The following is a 24,543-nucleotide window of genomic DNA, read 5'->3' on the forward strand; positions in this document are numbered from 1 at the left end:
TAGATTGTGATCTCTCTGAAGTGGAGCTGTGACCTTCGTCTTTGAATTCTCGAGTCCTTTGGATGGATGGATGGATGGATGGATGGATGGATGGACGGACGGACGGACGGACGGACGGACGGACGGGGTGTGTGGGCACAGCCTAGTGACTTAGGTTGTGGCCTTCCTGTGTATCACTTCATCCTCTCCCTCCCCTGTCCCTCAGCACAGACATGTTCCACACTCCATTGAGCTGGGGCTCCTAAAGGTTTTATCCACTTGGCTGCCAAGGAAGGCATTAGACAGCAGCCAGCTCTCTCCCAGAGAGCCCAGCTGACAGAAACTAGTTGTGACCGCACAGCCAGTAGGAGTATGCAAATGTCCCTCCTTGTTCACATTTCTTGTTTGTGTCCCAAGGAGCTATTTCCCTCTTAGCCAGGATCTGGAGTTTCAGGGCAGGCCTGGCAGCGCTGAGGCTGCTAAAGATGGTCTTTCAGGCTTATTTCTGAGGCCGGCTGAGTCTCCGGAGTTTCTTGAGTTGACTGAGCAGCTCAGAGATAAAAGCCTGAGGGAGAAACAGGAGTGAGACCAAGGCTTGGGGTCACAATTCACCCATCACCCTGCCCTCTCTAATCTTCCCCTACCCCTAACTCCCCAGAGAAGGAGAAGACCCACAGTCAAGCTTTCCCTTCAAATACTCCTCTTCATTAGCTGCCTCCCACATTGGGCCTCCTCTTACCCCAGACCAGCAGAACGTCCCTTACCTCTGTGGGGCGAGGGCAGTTCCCAAGAATGGCCTAGATAGGGGAGAACACAGAGAGGGCCCCAAGTCACAGCACTTTCCCACAAGTCCCCACCAATCTCCCAAGAATTCTCCCCTCTGGGTTGGTTCTCTCCACTCCACCAAAGGAGGCAGAACCTGGGAGTCTGGGTTCCCTCTGACCCAAGGCCGGCTTCTAGCCCCCATCCTACCTCCAGCTGAGTCTTCTGCTCCTCTGTGGATAGATCCATGAGAGCCTCCAGGTCAATCTCAGGCTCAGAAGGGGTTGCTTGATCCTATTTGGAAATCACATGGGTCTCAGAGGGGCCTGACCAGCTGGTGCTGGAATGAAGGTTACTGTCAGGGACTCAACCCACTTCTCTCCAATTTCCCATGGTTAGACTTTCTCCTCACTCAGAACACCCATTCAGTTTTCCATTCAACAGTAATTTACTAAACATGTACTAATTTTGGCTGGGTGCGGAGGCTCACACCTGTAATCCCAGCACTTTGGGAGGCCGAGGCAGGCAGATCACCTGAGGTCAAGAGTTCAAGACCAGCCTGGCCAACATTGTGAAACCCCATCTCTACTAAAAATACAAAAATTAACCAGGCATGGTGGTAGATGCCTGTAATCCCAGCTACTTGGGGGGCTGAGGCGGGAGAATCACTTGAACCCGGAACCTGGGAGGCAGAGGTTGCAGTGAACTGAGACTGTGCCACTATACTCCATCCTGGGTGACAGAGGGAGACTTCGTTGCAAAAAAAAAAATAAAAATAATTTAAAAATTAAAAAAAAGACATCTGATAAGGGACTGTTACCCAAAAAATACAAAGAATTACTGACCGTGCACAGTGACTCACGCCTGTAATTCCAGCACTTTGGGAGACTGAGGTGGGTGGATTATTTGAGGTCCGGAGTTCCAGACCAGCCTGGCCAACTTGGTGAAACCCTGTCTCTACTAAAAATGCAAAAAGTAGCTAGGCCTGGTGGCACATGCCTGTAATCCCAGCTATTTGAGGGGCTGAGGCAGGAGAATGGCTTCAACCAGGAGGTGGAGGTTGCAGTGAGTGGAGATCGTGCCACTGTACTCCAGCCTGCCTGGGCGAGACTCTGTCTCAAAACAAAACAAAAACTGGTTATGGTGGCTCATGCCTGTAATCTCAGCACTTTGGGAGGCCAAGGCGGGTGTATCATTTGAGGTCAGGAGTTCGAGACCAGCCTGGCCAACATGGTGAAACCCCGTCTCTACTGAATATACAAAAATTAGCTGGGTGTGGTTGCGTGTACCCGTAATCCCAGCTACTCCGGGAGCTGAGGCAGGAGAATCGATTGAACCTGGGAGGCAGAGATTGCAGAGAGTGGAGCGCACCACTGCATTCCAGCCTGGGTGACAGAGCAAGACTCTGTCTCAAAAAAAAAAAAAAAAAAAAAAAATTAAATTACAAGAAGAAGATGAACAACGCAATTACAAAATGGACAAAAGATATGAACAGACATCCCACTAAAGAAGATATATAGATGGAAAGTGAGTGTATAAAAAGATGCTCAACTTCATATGTCATTAGGGAATTGCAAATTAAAGCATTCACTCATTCATGTCATTCACTGCTGGTGGGAATGCAAAATGGTATGGCTACGTTGGAAGACAGTTTGGTGGTTTCTCACAAAAGTAAACTTTTTTTTTTTTGAGACAAAGTATTGCTCTGTCATCCAGGCTGGAGTGCAGTGGCATGATCAAGGCTTATTGCAGCATTGACCTCGCAGGCTCAAGGGATCCTCCCACCTCAGCCTCCCAAGTAGCTGGGACCACAGGTGTACACCACCCCACCCAGCTAATTTTTTATTTTTTGTAGAGACAGAAGTCTCAATATGTTGTCCAGGCTGGTCTCAAACTCCTGGTCTCAAGTGATCCTCCTGCCTCTGCCTCCCAAAGCACTCTAATCCCAGGCGTGAGCCACCATGCCCAGCCCTAAACACACTCTTACCATGCTATCCATTAATTACACTCCCTTGGTATTTACCCAAATGAGATGAAAACACATTCACACAAAAACCTGTACATAGATGACTGGGCGCAGTGGCTCACTCCTGTGATCCCAGCACTTTGGGAGGCTGAGGCGGGCGGATCACGAGGTCAGGAGATTGAGACCATCCTGGCTAAAATCCTGTCAAACCCTGTCTCTACTAAAAATACAACAAATTAGCTGGGCGTGGTGGCAGGCGCCTGTAGTCCCAGCTACCTGGGAGGCTGAGGCAGGAGAATGGCGTGAACCTGGGACACAGAGCTTGCAGTGAGCCGAGATCGCACCACTGCACTCCAGCCTGGGCGACAGAGTGAGACTCTGTCTCACAAAAATAAATAAATAAATAAATAAATAAATAAATAAATAAATAATAAAACCTGCACACCGATGATCTGTAACAGCTTTATTCATACTTGCCAAACATGGAAGCAACTAAGATAGTCTTCAGTAGGTGAACGGATAAACAAACTGGTATGTCCAGAGAATGGAATGGTATTCAGTGCAAAAATGAAATGAGCTATCAAGCCATGAAAAGTCATGGAGGAACCTAAAATGCATATGACAGTTAAATAAGCCAGTTTGAAGCCAGTCACAGTAGCATGCACCTGTATAGTCCCAAGGAGTCTAGCCTGGGCAAAAAAGTGAGAGACACTGTCTCTAAAAAAAAAAAAATGAAGAGGCCAACCTAAATACTCTATGATCCCAACAATAAGACCTGCTGGAAAAAGCCAAAGTATGGCAATAGTAAACCTGATTGCCACAGGGGAAAGAGGGAGGAGGGACAAGTAGAGCACAGGGGATTCTCAGCACAGTGGAACTCTTCTGTATGACACTATAACGGTGGATACATGTCATGCACAGTTGTCCAAAACCATAGAATATACACCAAGAGTGAAGCTGAATTTAAACCATGGACTTTGGTCAATAATGATGTGTCAATGTAAATTCATTGATTGTAACAAATAATGTATAACCTTGCTGCTGGTGGAGGATAGTGGGGGAAGCTATACATACGTGGGGGCAGGGAGATATGGGAAATATCTGTGCTTTATGCTCAGTTTGTCTGTGAACCTAAAACTGCTCTAAAAGATAGGTCTATTAAAAAAAGGACGTGAGCTCAAATATAATAAAATTCATATTTTGCTGCTTCAACAAGGACATTCTTTCTGTTATCTTTTCATTTACCCATTTTACAGATGAAGGGGACTTTTTTTTTTTTTTTTTTTTTTGAGAGAATCTTGCTCTGTCGCCCAGGCTGGAGTGCAGTGGTGTGATCTGGGCTCACTGCAAGCTCTGCCTCCCAGGTTCAGGCCATTCTTCTGCCTCAGCCTCCCGAGTAGCTGGGACTACAGGCGCCCGCCACCTCACCTGGCTAATTTTTTTTGTATTTTTAGTAGAGACGGGGTTTCACCGTGTTAGCCAGGATGGTCTCTATCTCCGGACCTTGTGATCTGCCCGCCTCGGCCTCCCAAAGTGCTGGGATTACAGGCGTGAGCCACCGCGCCCCGCTGAAGAGGACTTTCTTAAGTGAAAATGACGTGGTGGTGAAGAATACGATTACTAGTACAGTTGAGTGCCACTTTCTTGATTCATGTTAAGGGCCACTGTTGCTTTTGCATTATCAGCACAAATGTCAACACACTGGAAAAGGCAAACAAAATCTTAGCATTGGCCAGTAGCAGTGGCTCACGCTTGTAAGTAATCCCAACACTTTGGGAGGCTGAGGCAGATGGATCACTTGAGGTCAGGAGTTCGAAACCAGCCTGGCCAACTTGGTGTAACCCCCGTCTCTACTAAAAATACAAAAATTAGCCAGGTATGGTGTCATGCGCCTGTAATCCCAGCTACTTGAGAGGCTGAGGCAGAAGAATGGCTTGAACTTGGGAAGCGGAGGTTGCAGTGAGCCAGTATCGCACCACTGCACTCCAGCCTGGGTGACAGAGCAAGATTCTGTTACTCAAAAAAAAAAAAAAAAAAAAAAGTTACTGTTATTATGAAAATAATCACAGAACCTTTGAAAGAGTTCTTGGAAACCTCCATAGGTCACCAGACCACTTCAAGCACCGATATGTTATCCATTTTTCTGTTGAGATTTTCAGTTTTTTCTTACTGATTTAAGAACTCTTTCTTTTTAACTTATTGAATTCAGATTAACCCTAGATTCCACATATGATGGAAATATCTATTGTGCTGGAGGGGTGCTGTTGGGGAAATACATGTATGTATTTATATAGTTGAATCTAATAGTATTTTCCAGTGTGTATTGCTTTTTTTTTTTTTTTTTTTTTTGAGATGGAGTTTTGCTCTTGTTGCTCAGGCTGGAGTACAATGGCGTGATCTCGGCTCACCACAACCTTCGCCTCCCGGGTTCAAGCAATTCTCCTGCCTCAGCCTCCTGAGTAGCTGGGATTACAGGCATGCACCACCACGCCTGGCTAATTTTGTATTTTTAGTAGAGACTGGGTTTCTCCATGTTGGTTAGGCTGGTCTTGAACTCCCAACCTCAGGTGATCTGCCCACCTCGGCCTCCCAAAGTGCTGGGATTACAGGCATCAGACTCTGCCCAGAGCTTTTTTTTTTTTTTTTTTTCCTTCCAGACAGGGGTCTCGCTCTGTCATCCAAGCTGGAGTGTAGTGGTGCGATCACGGCTCACTGCAGCTTCAACTTCCTGGGCTCCAGCAACCCTCCCACCTCAGCTTCCTGAGTAGCTAGGACCACAGACGTGCACCAACACACCCAGCTGATTTTTATATTTGTGGTAGAAACAGGGTTTCACCATGTTGCCCAGGCTGGTCTTTAACTCCTGAGTTCAAGCAATCCACCCACCTCGGCCACCCAAAGTGCTGGGATTACAGGCATGAATCACCCTGCCCGGCCACTACTTTTTTTTTTTTTTTTTAATGCTTAACAAGTTTTCCCCATACTGACTTGGACACATATTTTATATTCACGTTTACAATTTTTCACTGGTTTGAGAATTTCACCTTTTTTTACTTTATTTTATTTTATTTTTTTGAGGCAGAGTCTTACTCTGTTGCCCAGGCTGGAGGGCAGTGGCGCAATCTCGGCTTACTGAAACTGCGGCATTCCAGGTTCAAGTGATTCTCAATGCCTCAGCCTCCTGAGTAGCTGGGACGAGAGGAGTCCGCCACTGGGCCTGGCTAATTTTTGTATTTTTATTTTATTTTATTTTATTTTATTTTATTTTATTTTATTTATTCATTTATTATTTTTTTTGAGACGGAGTCTTGCTCTGTTGCCCAGGCTGGAGTGCAGTGGTACGATCTCAACTTACTGCAACGTCTGCCTCCCGGTGACATTCCTGTCTCAGCCTCCCGAGTAGCTGGGATTACAGGCACCGGCCACCATGCCCAGCTAATTTTTGTATTTTTAGTAGAGACAGGGTTTCACCATTGTTAGCCAGCCTGGTCTCGATCTCCTGACCTCGTGATCTGCCCGCTTCGGCCTCCTAAAGTGCTGGGATAACAAGTGTGAGTCACCGCACCCGGCCGTAATTTTTTTTTTTTTGAGATGGAGTCTTGCTCTGTAGCCCAGGCTGGAATGCAGTGGCTCCATCTCAGCTCACTGCAACCTCCACCTCCCGGGTTCAAGCGATTCTCCTGCCTCAGCCTCCCGAATAGCTGGGATTACAGGCGCCTGCCACCAGGATGGCTAATTTTTGTATTTGTAGTCGAGACGGGGTTTCACCATGTTGAGCAGGCTGGTCTTGAACTCCTGACCTCAAGTGATGTGCCCGCCTCAGCCTCCCAAAGTGCTGGGATTACAGGTGTGAGTCACCACACCTGACAGAGAATTTCACCCTTTGCATTTGATTAAAATCCTTTGGAATTTATTCAACATATGTGCCCAGTGCCTATTATTTACCTGGCATTGTGAACTTGGGAACTTCAGTGAGCAAAACAAAGATGCTGCCTCAAAGAGGTGGTGGCAGTCAAGGAGACATAATAAAAATAGACATTATAAGTAATTAAATCATATAGGCCGGATGCAGTGGCTCACGCCTGTAATCCCAGCAGTTTGGGAGGCGGAGGTGAATGCATCACGAGGTCAGGAGATTGAGACCATCCTGGCTAACATGGTGAAACCCCATCTCTACTAAAAATACAAAAAATTAGCCAGACATGGTGGTGGCGGGTGCCTGTAGTCCCAGCTACTCGGGAGACTGAGGCAGGAGAATTGCTTGAACTTGGGAGGCGGAGGTTGCAGTGAGCTGAGATCACGCCATTGCACTCCAGCCTGGGTGACAGAGGGAGACTCCATCTCAAAAAAAAAAAAAAAAAAAAAAAAAAAAAAAGGTGCAAATTTACTGCTGTGTCAATTATACTTCAATAAAGTTGCTTGTATAAAAAAAAGAAGAAGAAGAAGAAAGAAGAGAGAAGAAAAAAATAAATCAAAGAAAAAGAAAAAGAAACCTCACCTACCTTCTCACTGCTCCCATTGCCAGTGGATAACCACTTTAACAATTCTGGTCCTTCCATACCTTTTTAAAAATAAATAATGCGTAAGTTAGCCCTTTCACCTTAAGATCTAGATTTTCCCCTTTGCTTCCTTGACATCTAGGTCAGCTTGCTCAGCATTTATTTGTTTATTTTTATTCATATTTTTTTGATTCGAGGTGTCACGGTGTCACTCTGTCACCCAGGCTGGAGTGTATTGGTGCGATCATAGCTCACTGCAGCCTCAAGTTCCTTGGGCTCAAGAAAACCTGCTCCAGCCTCCTAAGTAGCTGTGACTACTGGCATGCTCCACCACACCTGGCAAATTTTTGTATTTCTTTGTAGAGACAGGGCCAGGCCTGGCCTCTGCCTTGTTATTGAGTGCATCCTATGTACTAAGCATCATGATGAGTGCTGGGGCATACAGCAAGACAGAGAGGAGGACCCTGGCCTTGAAAAGCCTATAGTTTATTGAGGGATACAGACAAGTGAAATGGCAGTTACCACACAGGGTGAGCCCAGGCGCAGTGGCTCATGTCTGTAATCCTAGCATTTTGGGAGGCTGAGGTGGGCAGATCACTTGAGGTCAGGAATTTGAAACCAGCCTTGCCAATATGGTGAAACCCCCTCTCTATTGAAAATACAAAAAAAATTAGCTGAGTGTGGTGGCGGGCACCTTTAATCCCAGCTACTCGAGAGGCTGAGGCTGGAGAATCGCTTGAACTCGGGAGGCTGAGATTGCAGTGAGCCAAGGTCGCACCACTGCACTCCAGTCTGAGCAATAGAGTGAGACGCTGTCTCTTTTTTTTTTTTTTTTTTTTTTTTTTTTTTTTTTTTTGAGACGGAGTCTCGCTCTGTCTCCCAGGCTGGAGTTCAGTGGCCGGATCTCAGCTCACTGCAAGCTCCGCCTCCCGGGTTCACGCCATTCTCCTGCCTCAGCCTCCCGAGTAGCTGGGACTACAGGCGCCCGCCACCTCGCCCGGCTAATTTTTTGTATTTTTAGTAGAGACGGGGTTTCACCGTGTTCGCCAGGATGGTCTCGATCTCCTGACCTCGTGATCCGCCCGTCTCGGCCTCCCAAAGTGCTGGGATTACAGGCTTGAGCCACCGCGCCCGGCCGAGACGCTGTCTCAAAACAAAACAAAACAAAACAAAAAACCAAAACAAGACAAAAAACAATACAGGGTGATAGGTACCCTGATGAGATACTACGGCAGCACATGGGAGGGGAGCTTAACCAAGGCTGGGGTTCAGGAAGGCTTCCTAGGCAGTGAGCTCTCCTCTGAGACCTGAAGGCTGAGTTAATCAGATATTTATGCTTCTGGTCACGATGAAGTTTATTCTCACAATTTGAGTCACTAGAAAACTAGACAAAATATATGAACAATATTTTCAGACATTGGATGACAGGTAACTCAGGACTGTAATCCCAGAGACGAAGGACATAAAAGAGGTAAACTCCCATTGCCCCAGATTTCTTCCTGGAGGCAACTTCCAAATCACAGAGCAGAGAGATCCCAAATAGAGCACAGTGGTCTTGCTAAATTGATATAACGGATCAGAGTTTAAGAGGGGTGAGATGGCTGGAAGTTACTGGACAAAGTTCTGGGAAGGAAGGAGGTATACAGAAAGAGACCTCCAGCAATCTGCATAAAGGTTCTCTTGAATCTTTGTTGAACTCTTTTTTTTTTTTTTTTTTTTTTTTTTGAGACAGAGTCTCGCTCTGTCCCCCAGGCTGGAGTGCAGTGGCCGGATCTCAGCTCACTGCAAGCTCCGCCTCCTGAGTTTACGCCATTCTCCTGCCTCAGCCTCCCGAGTAGCTGGGACTACAGGCGCTCGCCACCTCGCCCGGCTAGTTTTTTGTATTTTTTAGTAGAGACGGGGTTTCACCGGGTTAGCCAGGATGGTCTTGATCTCCTGACCTCGTGATCCGCCCGTCTCGGCCTCCCAAAGTGCTGGGATTACAGGCTTGAGCCACCGTGTTGAACTCTTAAGATGCATATTCATAGAGTAAAATTTTCACAAGACCAGATATTATGAGGCACTGAAGGCACAGAGGGAAACAGTTCCGAGACCCCACACAGGACTTGGAGACAAACTGAGTTCCAACCAGAGTGGACAGTTATTCTTGATCATGCAGGAGTTCAGTACAGACCTCAAAAGGGTCATGCTTACTGGGCATGGTGGCTCCTGCCTATAATCCTAGCACTTCAGAAGGCTGACACGGGAGGATCACTTGAGCTCAGGAGTTTGAGACCAGCCTGGGCAGCATAGTGAGACCCCGTCTCTACAAAAAAAAGTTTAAAAATTATCCAGGTGTGGTGGCATGCTCTTGTAGTCCCAGATCTGAGGGAGGCTAAGGCAAGAGGATCACTTGAGCCTGGGAGGCTGAGGTTGCAGGGAGCCCTGATTACATCACTGCACTCCAGCATGGGCAACAGAACAAGATTCTGTCTCAAAAAATAATGATAATAATAATAATAATAATAACAAAGGTCAGGCATTACTAGAGGGTTAAATTCCTCTCCAGATTAAAGGTTACTCTAGACTAACCCTAGCAAAGCTTAAAAGCAAGCTCAGACAGATCAAGCTGAACCATAAGTAACTTAATCACCTACTAGAACAAAGCCAAACTAAAAATTCAGTCACTCAACATAAAATGTGCAATGTCTAGTTTCTAATCAAAAATTACTAGTTGTGCTAAGAAGCAGGAAAATGTGACCTATAACCAAGAGGGAAATTAGTCAATAAAAGCAGACCAAGCTCCTTCTGCCCCTTAACAGTCTTGCTGCTCTCCCTCTCACTCTGGATTTAGTCTCGCTCTGTCGCCCAGGCTGGAGTGCAGTGGCACGATCTCAGCTTACTGCAACCTCTGCCTCCCAGGTTCAAGCAATTCTCCTGCCTCAGCCTCCCAAGTAGCTGGGATTATAGGTGCGTGCCACCATGCCTGGCTAGTTTTTGTATTTTTAGTAGAGATGGGGTTTTACCATGTTGGCCAGGCTGGTCTCTAACTCCTGACCTCAGGTAATCCACCCACCTCAGCCTCCCAAAGTGTTGGGATTACAGGTGTGGCCTGGATTAAAAAACTTAAAAAGCAGACCCAGAAATGACATAAATGATAGAATTAGCAGACATGGAAAACATGAACACAGTAATGAGAGATATGGAAGATAAAAGAAAGAATCAGGCCAGGTGCAGTGGCTCATGCCTACAATCGCAGCACTTTGGGAGGCTGAGATGGGTGGCTTACTTGAGGTCAGGAGTTTGAGAATTTGAGACTAGCCTGGCCAACATGGTGAAATCCCGTCTCTACTAAAAATACAAAAATTTAGCCAGGTGTTGTGGCATGCACCTGTAATCCCAGTTACTCAGGAAGCTAAGGCAGCAGAATGGCTTGAACCTGGGAGGTGGAGGTTGCAGTGAGCTGAGATCATGCCACTGCCCTCCAGCCTGGGTGACAGAGCAAGACTGTCTCAAAATAAAATAAAAATAAAAATAAATAAATAAATAAATAAATAAAAGAACCAGCTGGGCACAGTGGCTCATGCGTTAATTTCAGCACTTTGGTGGGGGCTAAGACAGGAGAGTGCTTGAGGCCAGGAGTTTGAGACCAGCCTGGGCAACATAGCAAGAACTCTTCTCCATTTAAAAAAAAAAAAAAATTAAGAAAAAAGAACTAGGCCGGGTGCCGTGGCTCACACCTGTAATTCTAGCACTTTGGGAGGCCAAGGTGGGGATTACCTGAAGTCAGGGGTTCGAGATCAGCCTGGCTAACATGGTGAAACCCCATCTCTACTAAAAATACAACAATCAGCCGGACATGGTGTCCATGCCTGTAATCCCAGCTACTCAGGAGGCTAAGGCAGGAGAATTGCTTGAACCAGGGAGGCAGAGGTTGCAGTGAGCTGAGATCGCACCTTTTGCACTCCAGCCTCAGTGACAGAGTGAGAGTCTGTCTCAAAACAAACAAACAAACAAAGAAACAAATGGAGCACCTAGAGAAGAAAAACTGCATATTTTAAATGTAAACTTTACTGGATAGAATTAACAGCATGTTTAACACTGTGTGAGAAAAAAAAAAAAAAGATCAGTTGAAGATATAGCAAATGAAATGAGCCAAAAGGAAGCACAGATTAAAAAAATCCTGGGTGGGCAGGGTAGGCGGGAGCACAGAATAGAAAAGAACTTTGATGACCTATGGATATCAAGTGGTCTAACATCTATAATTGGAATCTCAGAGGGTGCGGGTGAGCATTATAATAAAGATATACTCTAGGCTAGGCGTAGTGGCTCATGCCTGTAATCCCAGCACTTTGGGAGGCCGAGGCGGGCGGATCACCTGAGGTTAGGGGTTTGAGACCAGACTGGCAACCATGGCGAAACCCCGTCTCTACTAAAAATACAACAATTAGCCAGGTGTGGTGGTGCATGCCTGTAACCCCAGCTACCGGCAAGGCTGAGGCAGGAGAATCACTCAAACCTGGGAGGCGGAGGTTGTGGTGAGCCGAGATTGTGCCACTGCACTCCAGCCTGGGTGATAAAGTGAGACTCTGTCTCAAAAACAAACAAACAAACAAACAAAAAACACTCTAATGATTAGAACTTTGCCTTTAAAAAGGCATCAGTCTTGGTCAGGTGCAGTGGCTTATACCTGTAATCCCAGCACTTTGGGAGGCTGAGGTGGGACGATTGCTTAAGTCCAGGAGTTCAAGACCAGTCTGGGCAACATAGGGAGACCTTGTCTCTACACACACACACACACACACACACACACACACACACATATATATAAATTAAATAATAATAATAATAAAGTATCAGTCCTGCCCCCAAAACCATCATTATATCACTTTTGATATTCAATATATGTATAGTCATGTGCCACATAACGATGTTTCAGTCAATAACTGACCACATATACAATGGTAATCTCATAACGTTATAATGGGGCCAGGCTAAGTGGCTCATGCCTGTAATCCCAACACTTTTGGAGGCCAAGGCGGGTGGATCACTTGAGCTCAAGAGTTTGAGACCAGCCAGGGAAACATGGTAAAACCCCGTCTCTACACAAAATGAAAAAATTACCCGGGTGTGGTGGCATGCACCTGTGCTCCCAGCTACTTGGAAGGCTGAGGTGGGAGGCTGGCTTGATCCCAGGAGGTGGAGGTTGCAATGAGCCAAGATCAAGCCACTGCACTCCAGCCTGGGTCACAGGGCCAAAACCTATCTCAAATAATAATAATAATAATGGAGTCCGGGAGCAGAGGCTCATGCCTGTAATCCCAGCACTTTGGGAGGCCAAGGCAGGTGGATCACCTGAGGTCAGGAGTTCGAGACCAGCCTGGCAACATGAGGAAACTCTGTCTCTACTAAAAATATAAAAATAAGCCTAGCATGGTGACGCGTCCCTGTAATCCCAGCTACTCAAGAGGCTGAGGCAGGAGAATCGCTTGAACCTGGGAGGCGGAGGTTGCAGTGAACTGAGATCACATCACTGCACTCCAGCCTGGGTGACAGAGCAAGACTTTGTCTAAAAAACAAACAAACAAACAAACAGAAAAAACGGAGATTATAATGGAGCTGAAAATTTCCTATTGCCTTGTGACATTGTAGCCATCATAAGGTCATAGTGCAAGGCATTAATTACATATTTGTGATGCTGGTGTAAACAAACCTACTGTACTGCAGTTGTGTAAATGTATAGCACATACAATTACATACAGTACAGAATGCGTATAATGATAATAAATAACAATGATATTAGTTTATGTATTTACTATTCTATACTTTTAATCATTATTTTAGGGTGTTCTCCTTCTACTCGTTAAACAAACAAAAAAGTAACTGTAAAACAGTCTCAGGCAGATTCCTCAGGAGGTATTCCAGAAGAAGGCACTGTTATCTCAGAGATGACAGCTGCATGCCTGTTATTGCCCCTAAAGACCTTCCAGTGGTCTGTCTGTTGGACTTACTTCACCCATACCGGTATGTCTGATGGGGGTGGAGTTCAAGATCAGGCAAGAGAAAAACACGTAAAGGAAGCAATCTCCCAACTGACCCAGGTACATAGCACCCCTACCCCCTACAAAGGACTAGATTTCTCAAAACTACATGAAACCCTCTGTACCCATACTCACCTGGTAAGTTTATTTAATACCACCTTCACTGGGCTTCATGAGGTCTTGGCCCAAAACCCTACTAACTGTTGGATGTGCCTCCCCCTGCACTTCAGGCCATACGTTTCAATCCCTGTACCTGAACAATGGAACAACTTCAGCACAGAAATAAACTCCACTTCCGTTTTAGTAGGACCTCTTGTTTCCAATCTGGAAATAACCCATACCTCAAACCTCACCTATGTAAAATGTAGCAATACTATAGACACAGCCAACTCCCAATGCATCAGGTGGGTAACTCCTCGCACACGAATAGTCTGCCTACCCTCAGGAATATTTTTGTCTGTAGTACCTCAGTCTATCGTTGTTTGAATGGCACTTCAGAATCTATGTGCTTCCTCTCATTCTTAGTGCCCCCTATGACCATCTACACTGAACAAGATTTATACAATCATGTCTTACCTAAGCCCCGCAACAAAAGAGTACCCATTCTTCCTTTTGTTATTGGAGCAGGAGTGCTAGGCGGACTAGGTATTGGCATTGGCGGTATCACAACCTCTACTCAGTTCTACTACGAACTATCTCAAGAGCTAAATGGTGACATGGAATGGGTTGCCGACTCCCTGGTCACCTTGCAAGATCAACTTAACTCCCTAGAAGCTGTAGTCCTTCAAAATCAAAGAGCTTTAGACTTGCTAACCACCGAAAGAGGGGGAACTTGTTTATTTTAGGAGAAGAATGCTGTTACTACGTTAATCAATCCAGAATCGTCACCGAAAAAGTTAAAGAAATTCGAGATTGAATACAACATAGAGCAGAGGAGCTTCAAAACAACGGACCCTGGGGCCTCCTCAGCCAATGGATGCCCTGGATTCTCCCCTTCTTAGGACCTCTAGCAGCTATAATAGTGTTACTCCTCTTTGAACCCTGTATCTTTAACCTCCTTGTTAAGTTTGTCTTTTCCAGAATCAAAGCTGTAAAGCTACAAATGGTTCTTCAAATGGAGCCCCAGATGCAGTCCATGACTAAAATCTACCACGGACCCCTGGACCGGCCTGCTAGCCCGTGCTCCAATGTTAATGACATCAAAGGCACCCCTCTCAAGGAAATCTCAACTGCACAACCCCTACTACACCCCAATTCAGCAGGAAGCAGTCAGAGTGGTCGTCGGCCAATCTCCCCAACAGCACTTGGGTTTTCCTGTTGAGAGGGGGGACTGCGAGACAGGACTAGCTGGATTTCCTAGGCCGACTAAGAATCCCTAAGCCTAGCTGGGAAGTTGACGGCTTCCACCTTTAAACACAGGGCTTGCAACTTAGCTCACACCCGACCAGATAGTAAAGAGAGCTCACTAAATTGCTAATTAGGCAAAAACTGGAGGTAAAGAAATAGCCAATCATCTACTGCCTGAGAGCACAGTGGGAGGGACAATGATCAGGATATAAACCCAGGCATTTGAGCCAGCAATGGCTACCCTCTTTGGGTCCTCTCCCTTTGTATGGGAGCTCTGTCTTCACTCTATTAAATCTTGCAACTGGAAAAAAAAAAAAAAAAAAAAAAAGACCTTTCAGTGGCACAAGAAGTGGAGGTGGAAGATAGTGATATTGATGATCCTGACCCTATTTAGGCTAATGTGTGTGCTTATGTATTCGGTTAAAAAAAAAAAAGTTCAAAAAGTAAGAAAAAAAAATTTCAAATTTAAAAAATAGTACAAAGCTCCAGCCTGCTCAACATGGTGAAACCCCATCTCTACAAAAAATACAAAAATTAGCCAGGCGTGGTGATGTGGGCCTGTAGTCCCAGCTATTTGGGAGGCTGAGGTAGGAGAATCTCTTGAACTTGGGAGGTCAAGGCTGCAGTGAGCCATATTCGTGCACTGCACTCCAGCCTGGGTAACAAAGTGAGACTCTGTCTAAAAAAAAAAAATGCTTGTAGAATAAGGATATAAAGAAAGAAAATATTTCTGTACAACTGTAAAATGTGATTGTGTTTTAAACTAAGTGTTATTACAAAGAGTCAAAAATTTTAAAAATTAAAAAGTTCAGGGCCGGGTGTGGTAGCTCACACCTGTAATCCCAGCACTTTGGAAGGCTGAGGTGGGAGGATTGCTTGAGTCCAGGAGTTAGAGACCAGCCTGGGCAACATGGCAAGACCCCATCTCTCTTTTTTTTTTTTTTAATTTAAAGTTTATAAAGTAAAAAAGTTACAGTAATCTGAAGTTAGCTTATTACTGAAGAAGTACAAAAAAATTTATAAGTTGGGCACAGTGGCTCATACCTGTAATCCTAGCACTTTGGGAGGCCAAGACAGGCAGATTGCTTGAGCCCAGAAGTTCGAGACCAGCCTGGGAAACATAGTGAGACCTTGTCTCAAAAAAAAAAAAAAGAAAAAAGAAAGAAAAAAATATATTTTTATAAATTTAGTGTAGCAGCTGGTTATGGTGGTTCATGCCTATAATCCCAACACTTTGAAAGTCCAAGGCAGGAGGATCGCTTGAGGTCAGGAGTTCAAGACCAGTTTTTTTTTTGTTTGTTTTGTTTTTTTTTGAGACGGAGTTTCACTGTTGTTGCCCAGGCTGGAGTGCAAAGGCACGATCTCAGCTCACTGCAACCTCTGCCTCCCGGGTTCAAGTGATTCTCCTGCCTCAGCCTCCCAAGAAGCTGGGGTTACAGGTGCCCGCCACCATGCCCTCCTAATTTTTGTATTTTTTTAGTAGAGATGGGGTTTTGCCATGTTGGTCAGGCTGGTCTCAAACTCCCAACCTCAGGTGATCTGCCTGCCTTGGCCTCCCAAAGTGCTGGGATTACAGGCATGAGCCACCATGCCTGGCCTCAGAAACAGTTTTTTAAAACTTAAAAAGACATTTTGTTGTTGTTGTTGCTTTGTGGGGTGTTTTTTTGTTTTTGTTTTTGAGATAGGGTCTTATTCTGTCACCCAAGCTGCAGTGCAGTGGCACAGTCATGGCTCACTGCAGCCTCAACCTCCCAGGCTCAAGCAATCTACCTACCTCAGCCTCTCAAGTAGTTGGGACTACAGGTGCACACCACCACATCCAGCTAATTTTTTTTTTTTTTTTTTTTTTTAACAGAGTTTTGCTGTTGTTACCCAGGCTGGAGTGCAATGGTGCAATCTCGGCTTATTGCACCCTCCACCTCCTGGGTTCAAGCGATTCTCCTGCCTCAGCATCCCGAGTAGCTGGGATTGCAGGTCGCCACCACCATGACTGGCTAATTTTGTATTTTTAGTAGAGACGGGGTTTCATCATGTTGGCCAGGCTGGTCTCTAACTCCTGACCTCAGGTGATCCATCCACTTTGGCCTCCCAAAGTGCTGGGATTACAGGCGTGAGCCACTGCGACTGGCCCCTGGCTAATTTAAAAAAATTTTTTTGGCGGGGTGCAGTGGCTCACACCTGTAATTCCAGCACTTTGGGAGGCCAAGGCGGGCAGATTACGAGGTCAGGAGATCGAGACCATCCTAGCTAACACGGTGAAACCCTGTCTCTACTAAAAATACAAAAAATTAGCCAGGCGTGGTGGTGGGCGCCTGTAGTCCCAGCTACTCGGGAGGCTGAGGCAGGAAAATGGCGTGAACCCGGGAGGCGGAGCTTGCAGTGAGCCGAGATCGCACCACTGCACTCCAGCCTAGGCAACAAAGCGAGACTCAGTCTTAAAAAAAAAAAAAAAAAATTTTTTTTTGTAGAGTGGGGTCCCACTATGTTGCCCAGGCTGGTCTTGAACTCCAGGGCTCAAGCAATCCTCCTGCCTTGGCCTCTCAAGTTCTAGGATTACAGTTATGAGCCACTGTACCCAGCAGGAAAAGAAAGAATTTAGTGTAGCCTAAGTGTACAGTGTTTATAAAATCTACAGTAATGTCCTAGGCCTTCACATTCACTCACTGTTCACTCACCCACTCACCCAGAACAACTTCCAGTCCTGCAAGCTCCATTCATAGTAAGTGCCCTACACAGTCGTGCCATTTAAAATCTTTCCTACCATATTTTTACTACACCTTTTCTATGTTTCGATATATAAATACTTAGCATTATATTACAGCTGCCTACAGTATTCAGTACAGTAACCTGCTGTACAGGTTTGTAGCCAAGGAACAATAGCTACACCACATAGCCTACATGTGTGGTAGGCTATACCATCTAGGTTTGTGTAGGTACACTCTATGAGGTTTGCACAATGATGAAATTGCTTAACAATGTAGCAGTTCACAGAATGCATCCCTGTGGTTAAGCAGGGCATGACTACATATTTAATATCAGGTATGTGTATTACTGAGTACAAGACTGCCACTGCAGGCCGGGCGCAGTGGCTCGCCCCTGTAATCCCAGCACTTTGGGAGTCCAAGGTGGAAGGATTGCTTGAGCCCAGGGGTTAAAGAGTGGCCTGGACAACATAGCAAGACTCCATCTCTATTAAAAAAAAAAAAAGGGCTACCACTGCAATCTGGTGTTGAGAATGTGGGCTGACATCACAGCCCAAATACTCTTGCCCTCAAATAATTTTTGAACTCTCAGAACATAAGCAGGTATATAAAACAACCCCTACTGAGATGAACAAGTGTGAAACATGTGACTCTATCTCACATAGGGTGGTTTGCTGGAGGCTGCTGCCTGATTTAACCCCCTTTCTTACCTCCTATCCATATCCAGGGCCCTTACTCCTGACCTCTCCACCAGGGAGACCAGCAATGAAATAAGGCTCAGATGAACCAACAACTTTTTTTCCTTTTTTTATAGAGGCAATCAAGTTAAACACAAATGTTTGTTTCACACATTCATTGACAATACTTTTTTTTTTTTTTTCTTGAGACGGGGTCTTGCTTTGTCGCCCAGGCTGGAGTGCGGTGGCACGATCATGACTCACTGCAGCCTTGACCTCCCAGGCTCAAGCAATGCTCCCACCTCAGCCTCCCAAGTGGTTGGGACCACAGGCACACACCATCACACACTGCTAAATTTTTGCATATTTTTGGACAGGGTTTCACCATATTACCTATGCTAATCTCGAACTCCTGTGCTCAAGCAATTTGCCCACCTCAGCCTCCCAAAGTGCTGGGATTATAGGCATGATTCACTGCACCTAGCTGACAATACTTTTTTTTTTTTTTTTGAGATGAAGTCTCACTCTGTCACTCAGGTTGGAGTGCAGTGGCATGATCGTGGCTCACTGCAAGCTCCACCTCCCGGGTTCACGCCATTCTCCTGCCTCAGCCTCCCGAGTAGCTGGGACTACAGGCGCCTGCCACCACGCCCGGCTAATTTTTTTGTATTTTTAGTAGAGACGGGGTTTCATCGTGTTAGCCAGGATGGTCTCAATCTCCTGACCTCGTGATCTGCCCGCCTCGGCCTCCCAAAGTGATGGGATTACAGGCATGAGCCACCGTGCCTGGCCAGACAATACTTTTTTTAAGTCAAAAGTTTAATAGAATTATTACTTAAAATGTTACTATATCAAAAAGGAAGCTACAGGAAAGGAATGTTTCAAAACTCTGGGATGGTCAACAGGGTCCCTTGCTAATGTGAACATTAGATTTACCCCCAAGGCAGTGACTGGTGACCTTGGCCAGAGCTCTCAATAGAGTGGTAGAAGCAGAAGGCAGATTCCAGTGGACTGACTGACGACAGGCAGGGAAAAAGTAAATAAGGCTGTGAGTGTGGACAAGTCCTTTAAGGAGTTTGGCTCTAAGGTGACAAGAAATAGGGGACAGTAGGCTAGGTGTGGTGGTTCACACCTGTAATCCCAGCACTTTGGGAGGCTGAGGCCGGTGGATCACCTGAAGTCAGTAGTTCGAGACCATCCTGGCCAACATGGTGAAACCCCCGTCTCTATTAAAAATACAAAAAAATTAGCTAAATGTGGTAGTGGGCACCTGTAATTCCAGCTACTTGAAAAGCTGAGGCAGGAGAATCTCTTGAACCTGGGAGGCAGAGGTTGCAGTGAGCCAAGATTGCGCCATTGCACTCTAGCCTGGGCAACAAGAGTGAAACTCTGTCCAGAAAAGAAAAGAAATAGAGGGGATGGTAACTAAAGGGGTGCATGTTGGGCAAGGGTCTCCATAAAATAGGAGAAACTCATGCATCTTTAAGTCCCTGTTTAGAAGGCAAATCCATGCTCTACCTCTGGACAATAGGAGCTCTAGGACCCCAAGTCTGCATTCCCAGACTTGGTTCCTCCAAAGACCCCACACCAGGCTGCACATCCAGGGAGAAGAGGTAGAGCCCTCCAACAAAAGAAGGTTGGTCCCAAGATACTAAACAAATAAAGTGTTGTGTTGCATCTTTAGATGCTTTCCCACTGCGGCTGTCTAAGGTGGGTGTCTGGAGTAGAGCCCTGGTGGGTGGGCAGGTACTCTTCATAAAACTGGAATGGAGTAGAGTGAGGCTGGAGACTGTGCTGTCTTGACCTCTGCCCAAGATGATCAACCACCTGGGGCTTCCCCAGCTACTTAACTGCTTCCTGCTGAAAAGCGCAGGGATTGGGAAAGAAACTGCCACCTGGCACCTTTGGACAATTGCCATGGCAATCACAGGCCAGGCATTTTATTCCAGTCATTGCCTGGGAGTGGTCCTCCCACATGTCTTGTTTTCTGTGTTACAGGCTTATTACTGTACAGCCTCCAGCCCTCCACTTTCATCTTGCAGAGCAAGGTTCTTTAGCTACTGTCTTTCTTTGATGCCTGGAAGGATTTGCCCTGGAGTGTCAGAAATTTGAGACTTTATGCAAGTGCACAATAAACACTCTGAAATTGAAACTGATCCAATGGAGAGTGCTGGAATTAGTGAGGGGCAGTGGATGTGTCCTGCAAGGTCAGAGGAGACACAGGCCAAGATAGTTTGCCTTCCAGCTCCACGGGGTCTCCCCACCCTCAGTGAGTGGGCTTGGGAGGTAGATGCTTGGGATGCTGCAAGGGACATGGTCAACACCTTAACCAAATGGACACATGACCCAGTTAGTTTCGAGATAGACTGGGTCACATCAATCATTCTTCACCACCTGCCACCCTAGGACTGCTGAGAACCCTTACCCACAGGAATTATACGGCCCTGCTGCCCCAAAAAGATACGATCCGAGTCAACAAGAAGGAGAAACAAGGACCACATATTTTGAACTCCGGCTAGCCTGGCCTATGGTTCTCAGCCCAGCCACACATTAGAACCAACTGTGGAGCTTATAAAACACGCCCAGTATCTGGACTCCACTATAGTAGATTTAAATTCAGTTGAGGAGGAGCCAGGGCATCTGTTTTTTTTTCTTAAGTATTTCAAGTGTGGAGAACAACTGGCTGCTCAAATAAGTGGCCAGGCTTCACACCTGATCCCATGGCTTCCTAGCTGTGTGACCTTGGGCAAGTTACTCAACATCCGTAAACCTCCATTCCCTCAGCTATAAAACAGTACCTGCTGGCCAGGCATGGTGGCTCACACCTATAATCCCGGCACTTTGAGAGGACAAGATTGGAGGATCATTTGAATCCAGGAGTTCAAGACCAACCTGGGCAACATAGCAAGACCTCATCTCTATAAAAAAAGAAAAAGAAAAGAAAAACAGTACCTGCTTAATGGAGTTGTGGGGAGGATTAAATGAAAGAATGCATGTCAGTGCCTGGCATTGTGCCTAGCACGTAGTTAAGTGTTCAGAATGTTATTCTTATTGCTGGAGCAGCAGTTGTTACCTCTCTAGAATCCAGGTTTGAAGGTATATAAGTAAGAAAGTGCCATTTCCAGTGACCAGGGACCAAGGCCTGTCCTTTTCCCAGAGTGGAGTTGAAGAGTGTTAGTCAGAGCCAGGGTCAAAGATTGCTTAGGTCCTGGTATTGGCACTCAACTTTGGTTACTCTTAACATTCTAGTCCTGCACTCTCCATTCTGAAATAACGAAAATGTTCTATATTTGGGCCGACAACATAGTAGTCACTAGCCACATGGGGCTATTTAACACTTGAAATGTGGCCTATGTTGCCGGGGCATGGTGGCTCACACCTGTAATCCCAGCACTGGGAGGCTGAGGTGGGCAGATCACCTGAGGTCGGGAGTTTGGGACCAGTCTGACCAACATGGAGAAATCCCGTCTCTACTAAAAATACAAAATTAGTCGGGCATGGTGGCGCATGCCTGTAATCCCAGCTACTCGGGAGGCTGAGGCAGAGAATTGCTTGAACCTGGGAGGCGGAGGTTGCAGTGAGCTGAGATCGCACCATTGTACTCCAGGCTGGGTGACAGAGTAAGACTCTGTCTCAAAAAAAAGAAAAAGAAAAAAGAAATGTGGCCCATGTGACTGGGGAACTGAATAATTTTATTTAATTACAATTCATTTAAAGTTGGCTGGGCACGGTGGCTCCCACCTGTAATCCCAGCACTTTGGGAGGCCGAGGCAGGCGGATCACAGGATCAGGAGATCCAGACCATCCTGGCTAACACGGTGAAACCCCGTCTCTACTGAAAATACAAAAATTAGCTGGGCATGGTGGCGTGCGCCTGTAGTCCCAGCTGCTGGGGAGGCTGAGGCAGGAGAATGGTGTGAACCTGGGAGGTAGAGCTTGCAGTGAGCCGAGATTGCACCACTGCACTCCAGCCTGGGGGACAGAGCGAGACTCCATCTCAAAAAATAATAATAATAATAATTCATTTAAAGTCAAACAGCTACACATGGCTGATGGCTACAGAATTGGAAAATATAGCTCTAGGCTGGGCATGGTGGTGCACGCCTCTAATCCCAGCACTTTGAGAGGCCGAGGCAGGCAGATTGTTTGAGCCAGGAGTTCAAGACCAGCCTGGGCAACATGGCGAAAAGCTATCTCTACAAAAAAAAATACAAAAAAATTTGCCAGGTGTGGTGGTGCGCACCTGAAGTCCCAGCTACTCAGGAGGCTGAAGTCAGAGGATGGCTTGAACCCAGCAGGCAGAGGTTGCAGTGAGCTGAGATTGTACTACTGCATTCCAGCCTGTGCAACAGAGTGAGACTTTGTCTCAAAAAAAAAAAAAAAAAAAAGAAAGAAAGAAAGAAAGAAAGAAAAAGAAAAGAAAATGTAGCTCTGGACATGCATGTGCATTGAGGATGGGAGTAAATCAAGATATAAAATTTTGAAAGATAGTGTGACCAAGCATTTTCCCTTCTATTATCTCATTTGAGCCTCAGAAAGTCCTATAAAGGAGACATAACAGGCACTAACAGCCCTGCTTTATAGATTAGAGATGTTAAAAGACCTTCCCCAGATCACAAAGAGCATAGAGGCACAGCCAAGCCTGGAGCGAGGCAGACTTCTGGATTTCAAACCGTTGCTTCTTCCTTTCATCAGTTACAAAAGCTTTCTCTTCATGGAAGCACCTCACATCAGCCCTTCAGCTCCTGTGAATGTCTCAGTCCCCTGGGCGGGCCCCAGGCCCCCTATCTCCTCCCACTCTCCCCTGTGCTACCCACCTGGAAGAGTTCCTGAACCTGAGCATCCACCCACTGCTCCATCTCCAGCCAGCGCTGGAGCTGGCCCCGGTCATACTTCACTGTCAGGCGGCTGGGTCTCCGGGACCTGGGTATCTTGGAGGAGTCCGGGTGGGACTTGGACTCTGAGTCTGTGGATGATGTCCTCCTCCTCCCAGAAGCCCAGTGGACCTTCTTACATGGGTTCTCCCCGTCTGGGCTGGGAGATGTGCAGGAAGCAGGGCTTGAAGACAGCATGGAAGGATCGGCCTGGGCAAGGAGCTAGGAAAAACCGCCAGTTCAGAGCAGGGCCACGGAGGGAAGTGAGGAGACAGAGAACAGGAAAGGCCAGCAGAGAAGAAATAAAGGCAGGAGGAGGGCCAAGGCTCCCAGGGAGGGGCAAGGGCAAAGATCAATAGGACTTTGGTGCTGGGAATGCCAGTCTCCTGGCTCCTCACTGCCAGCCAGTGAGTGGCACTCCAGAGCCATGCCCCAGCCTCCCTTTCTGCAGCTTCTTGGGCCCAAAGTGGCATAAAGTGCAGATGAGCAAAGGTCAAGAGGCTGCCATGCCCAGCGAGGAGGAAGGGGCCCTGGGGTCCTGAAACGTACAGGGCTCCAATTGCTGCTCTATGGCCAGTTCTGGAACGGGACCTGAATCGTTCTCACCTGGGATCCCTCTGTATCCCACCTTCTTGGGGCTAGATCCACTCTGGGCTCTGAGAAGCCGTGGTCAGATTCCGCAGAAGCAGCGTCCCTGGCTGGCAGGGATTGTTACTCAGAGTGTAGCACCACTGGGGGCAGAGTCCCAGCTGGTGGATGGAGTTGGAGGTCAGTTATCCATGGCTCCCACGGGACCAGTGCCCCCAGTGTCTGGGTGTGTCCAAATGTAAACTGTTATCAGCCTGGCCTATAAAGGCAGTTTACCTGCTTGTAAAGGCAAATTTATCAAGCCTAGTCTACCATGCCCGCTTGCCTGAGGCAACTGCTTAGGAAGCCATGTTTATGACCACGTGACCCTCCCCTGATTCATATATTTCCTGACACAGAGGAAACCTGCAGACCTAACCTATACACAGGTGTCAGGGACTAATACTTCCAGGCATACATACTTGTATTCTAAGGCAAGGTATTTTTGTTTAGTCTTTTGTAATGAAAATTGCTAAACTTTTTAAAAAAGTGACAGAAGAACATTGTAATTTTTTTTTTTTTTTTTTTGAGATGGAGTCTCGCACTATCACCCACGTTGGAGGGCAATGGCGTGATCTTGGCTCACTGCAACCTCTGCCTCCCAGGTTCAAGCAAGTCTCCTGCCTCAGCCTCCCAAGTAGCTGGGATTACAGCCACCTGCCACTATGCCCGGATAATTTTTTGTATTTTTAGTAGAGACAGGGTTTCACTGTGTTGCTCAGGCTGGTCTCAAATGCCTGACCTCATGATCCACCCGTCTCGGCCTCCCAAAATGCTGGGATTACAGGAGTGAGCCACAGCGCCCAGCCTGTAATTTTTTTGAAATGGGGCCAGGCACGGTGGCTCACACCTGTAATCCCAGCACTTTGGGAGGCTGAGGCGGGTGGATTGCTTGAGCTCAGGAGTTCAGGACCAGCCTGAGCAACATGGTGAAATTCCATCTCTACAAAAAAAAAAAAAAAAAAAAAAAAAAAAAAATTAGCTGCTTTGGGAGGCCCAGGCGGGAAGATCGCTTGAGGCCAGTAGTTCAAGACCAGCCCGGGCAATATAGCGAGATCTTGTCTTCATTAAAAAAAATGTAAACAATGGG

General features: G+C 46.5%; 1 protein-coding gene across 2 annotated transcripts; it reads right to left on the minus strand.

Moving 5' to 3' along the window:
* Positions 1-21: 21 nt before the first annotated feature.
* Positions 22-23,248, minus strand: PPP1R14D (protein phosphatase 1 regulatory inhibitor subunit 14D). Of its 2 annotated transcripts, XM_008017012.3 has the most exons (5): positions 22,770-23,248; positions 2,031-2,146; positions 952-1,035; positions 744-776; positions 22-544 (listed from the first exon to the last, which is right to left on the minus strand). In XM_008017012.3, the coding sequence occupies exons 1-5, from the start codon at positions 23,022-23,024 to the stop codon at positions 430-432; spliced, it is 603 nt and encodes a 200-aa protein (XP_008015203.1). In that variant the 5' UTR covers positions 23,025-23,248; the 3' UTR covers positions 22-429. The 2 variants fall into 2 exon arrangements, with proteins under 2 accessions (XP_008015203.1, XP_008015202.1); XM_008017011.3 differs by lacking the exon at positions 2,031-2,146.
* Between the last annotated feature and the right edge of the window lie 1,295 nt (positions 23,249-24,543).

Source organism: Chlorocebus sabaeus, chromosome 26 (assembly GCF_047675955.1).
Source record: "Chlorocebus sabaeus isolate Y175 chromosome 26, mChlSab1.0.hap1, whole genome shotgun sequence".
NCBI lineage: Eukaryota > Metazoa > Chordata > Mammalia > Primates > Cercopithecidae > Chlorocebus > Chlorocebus sabaeus.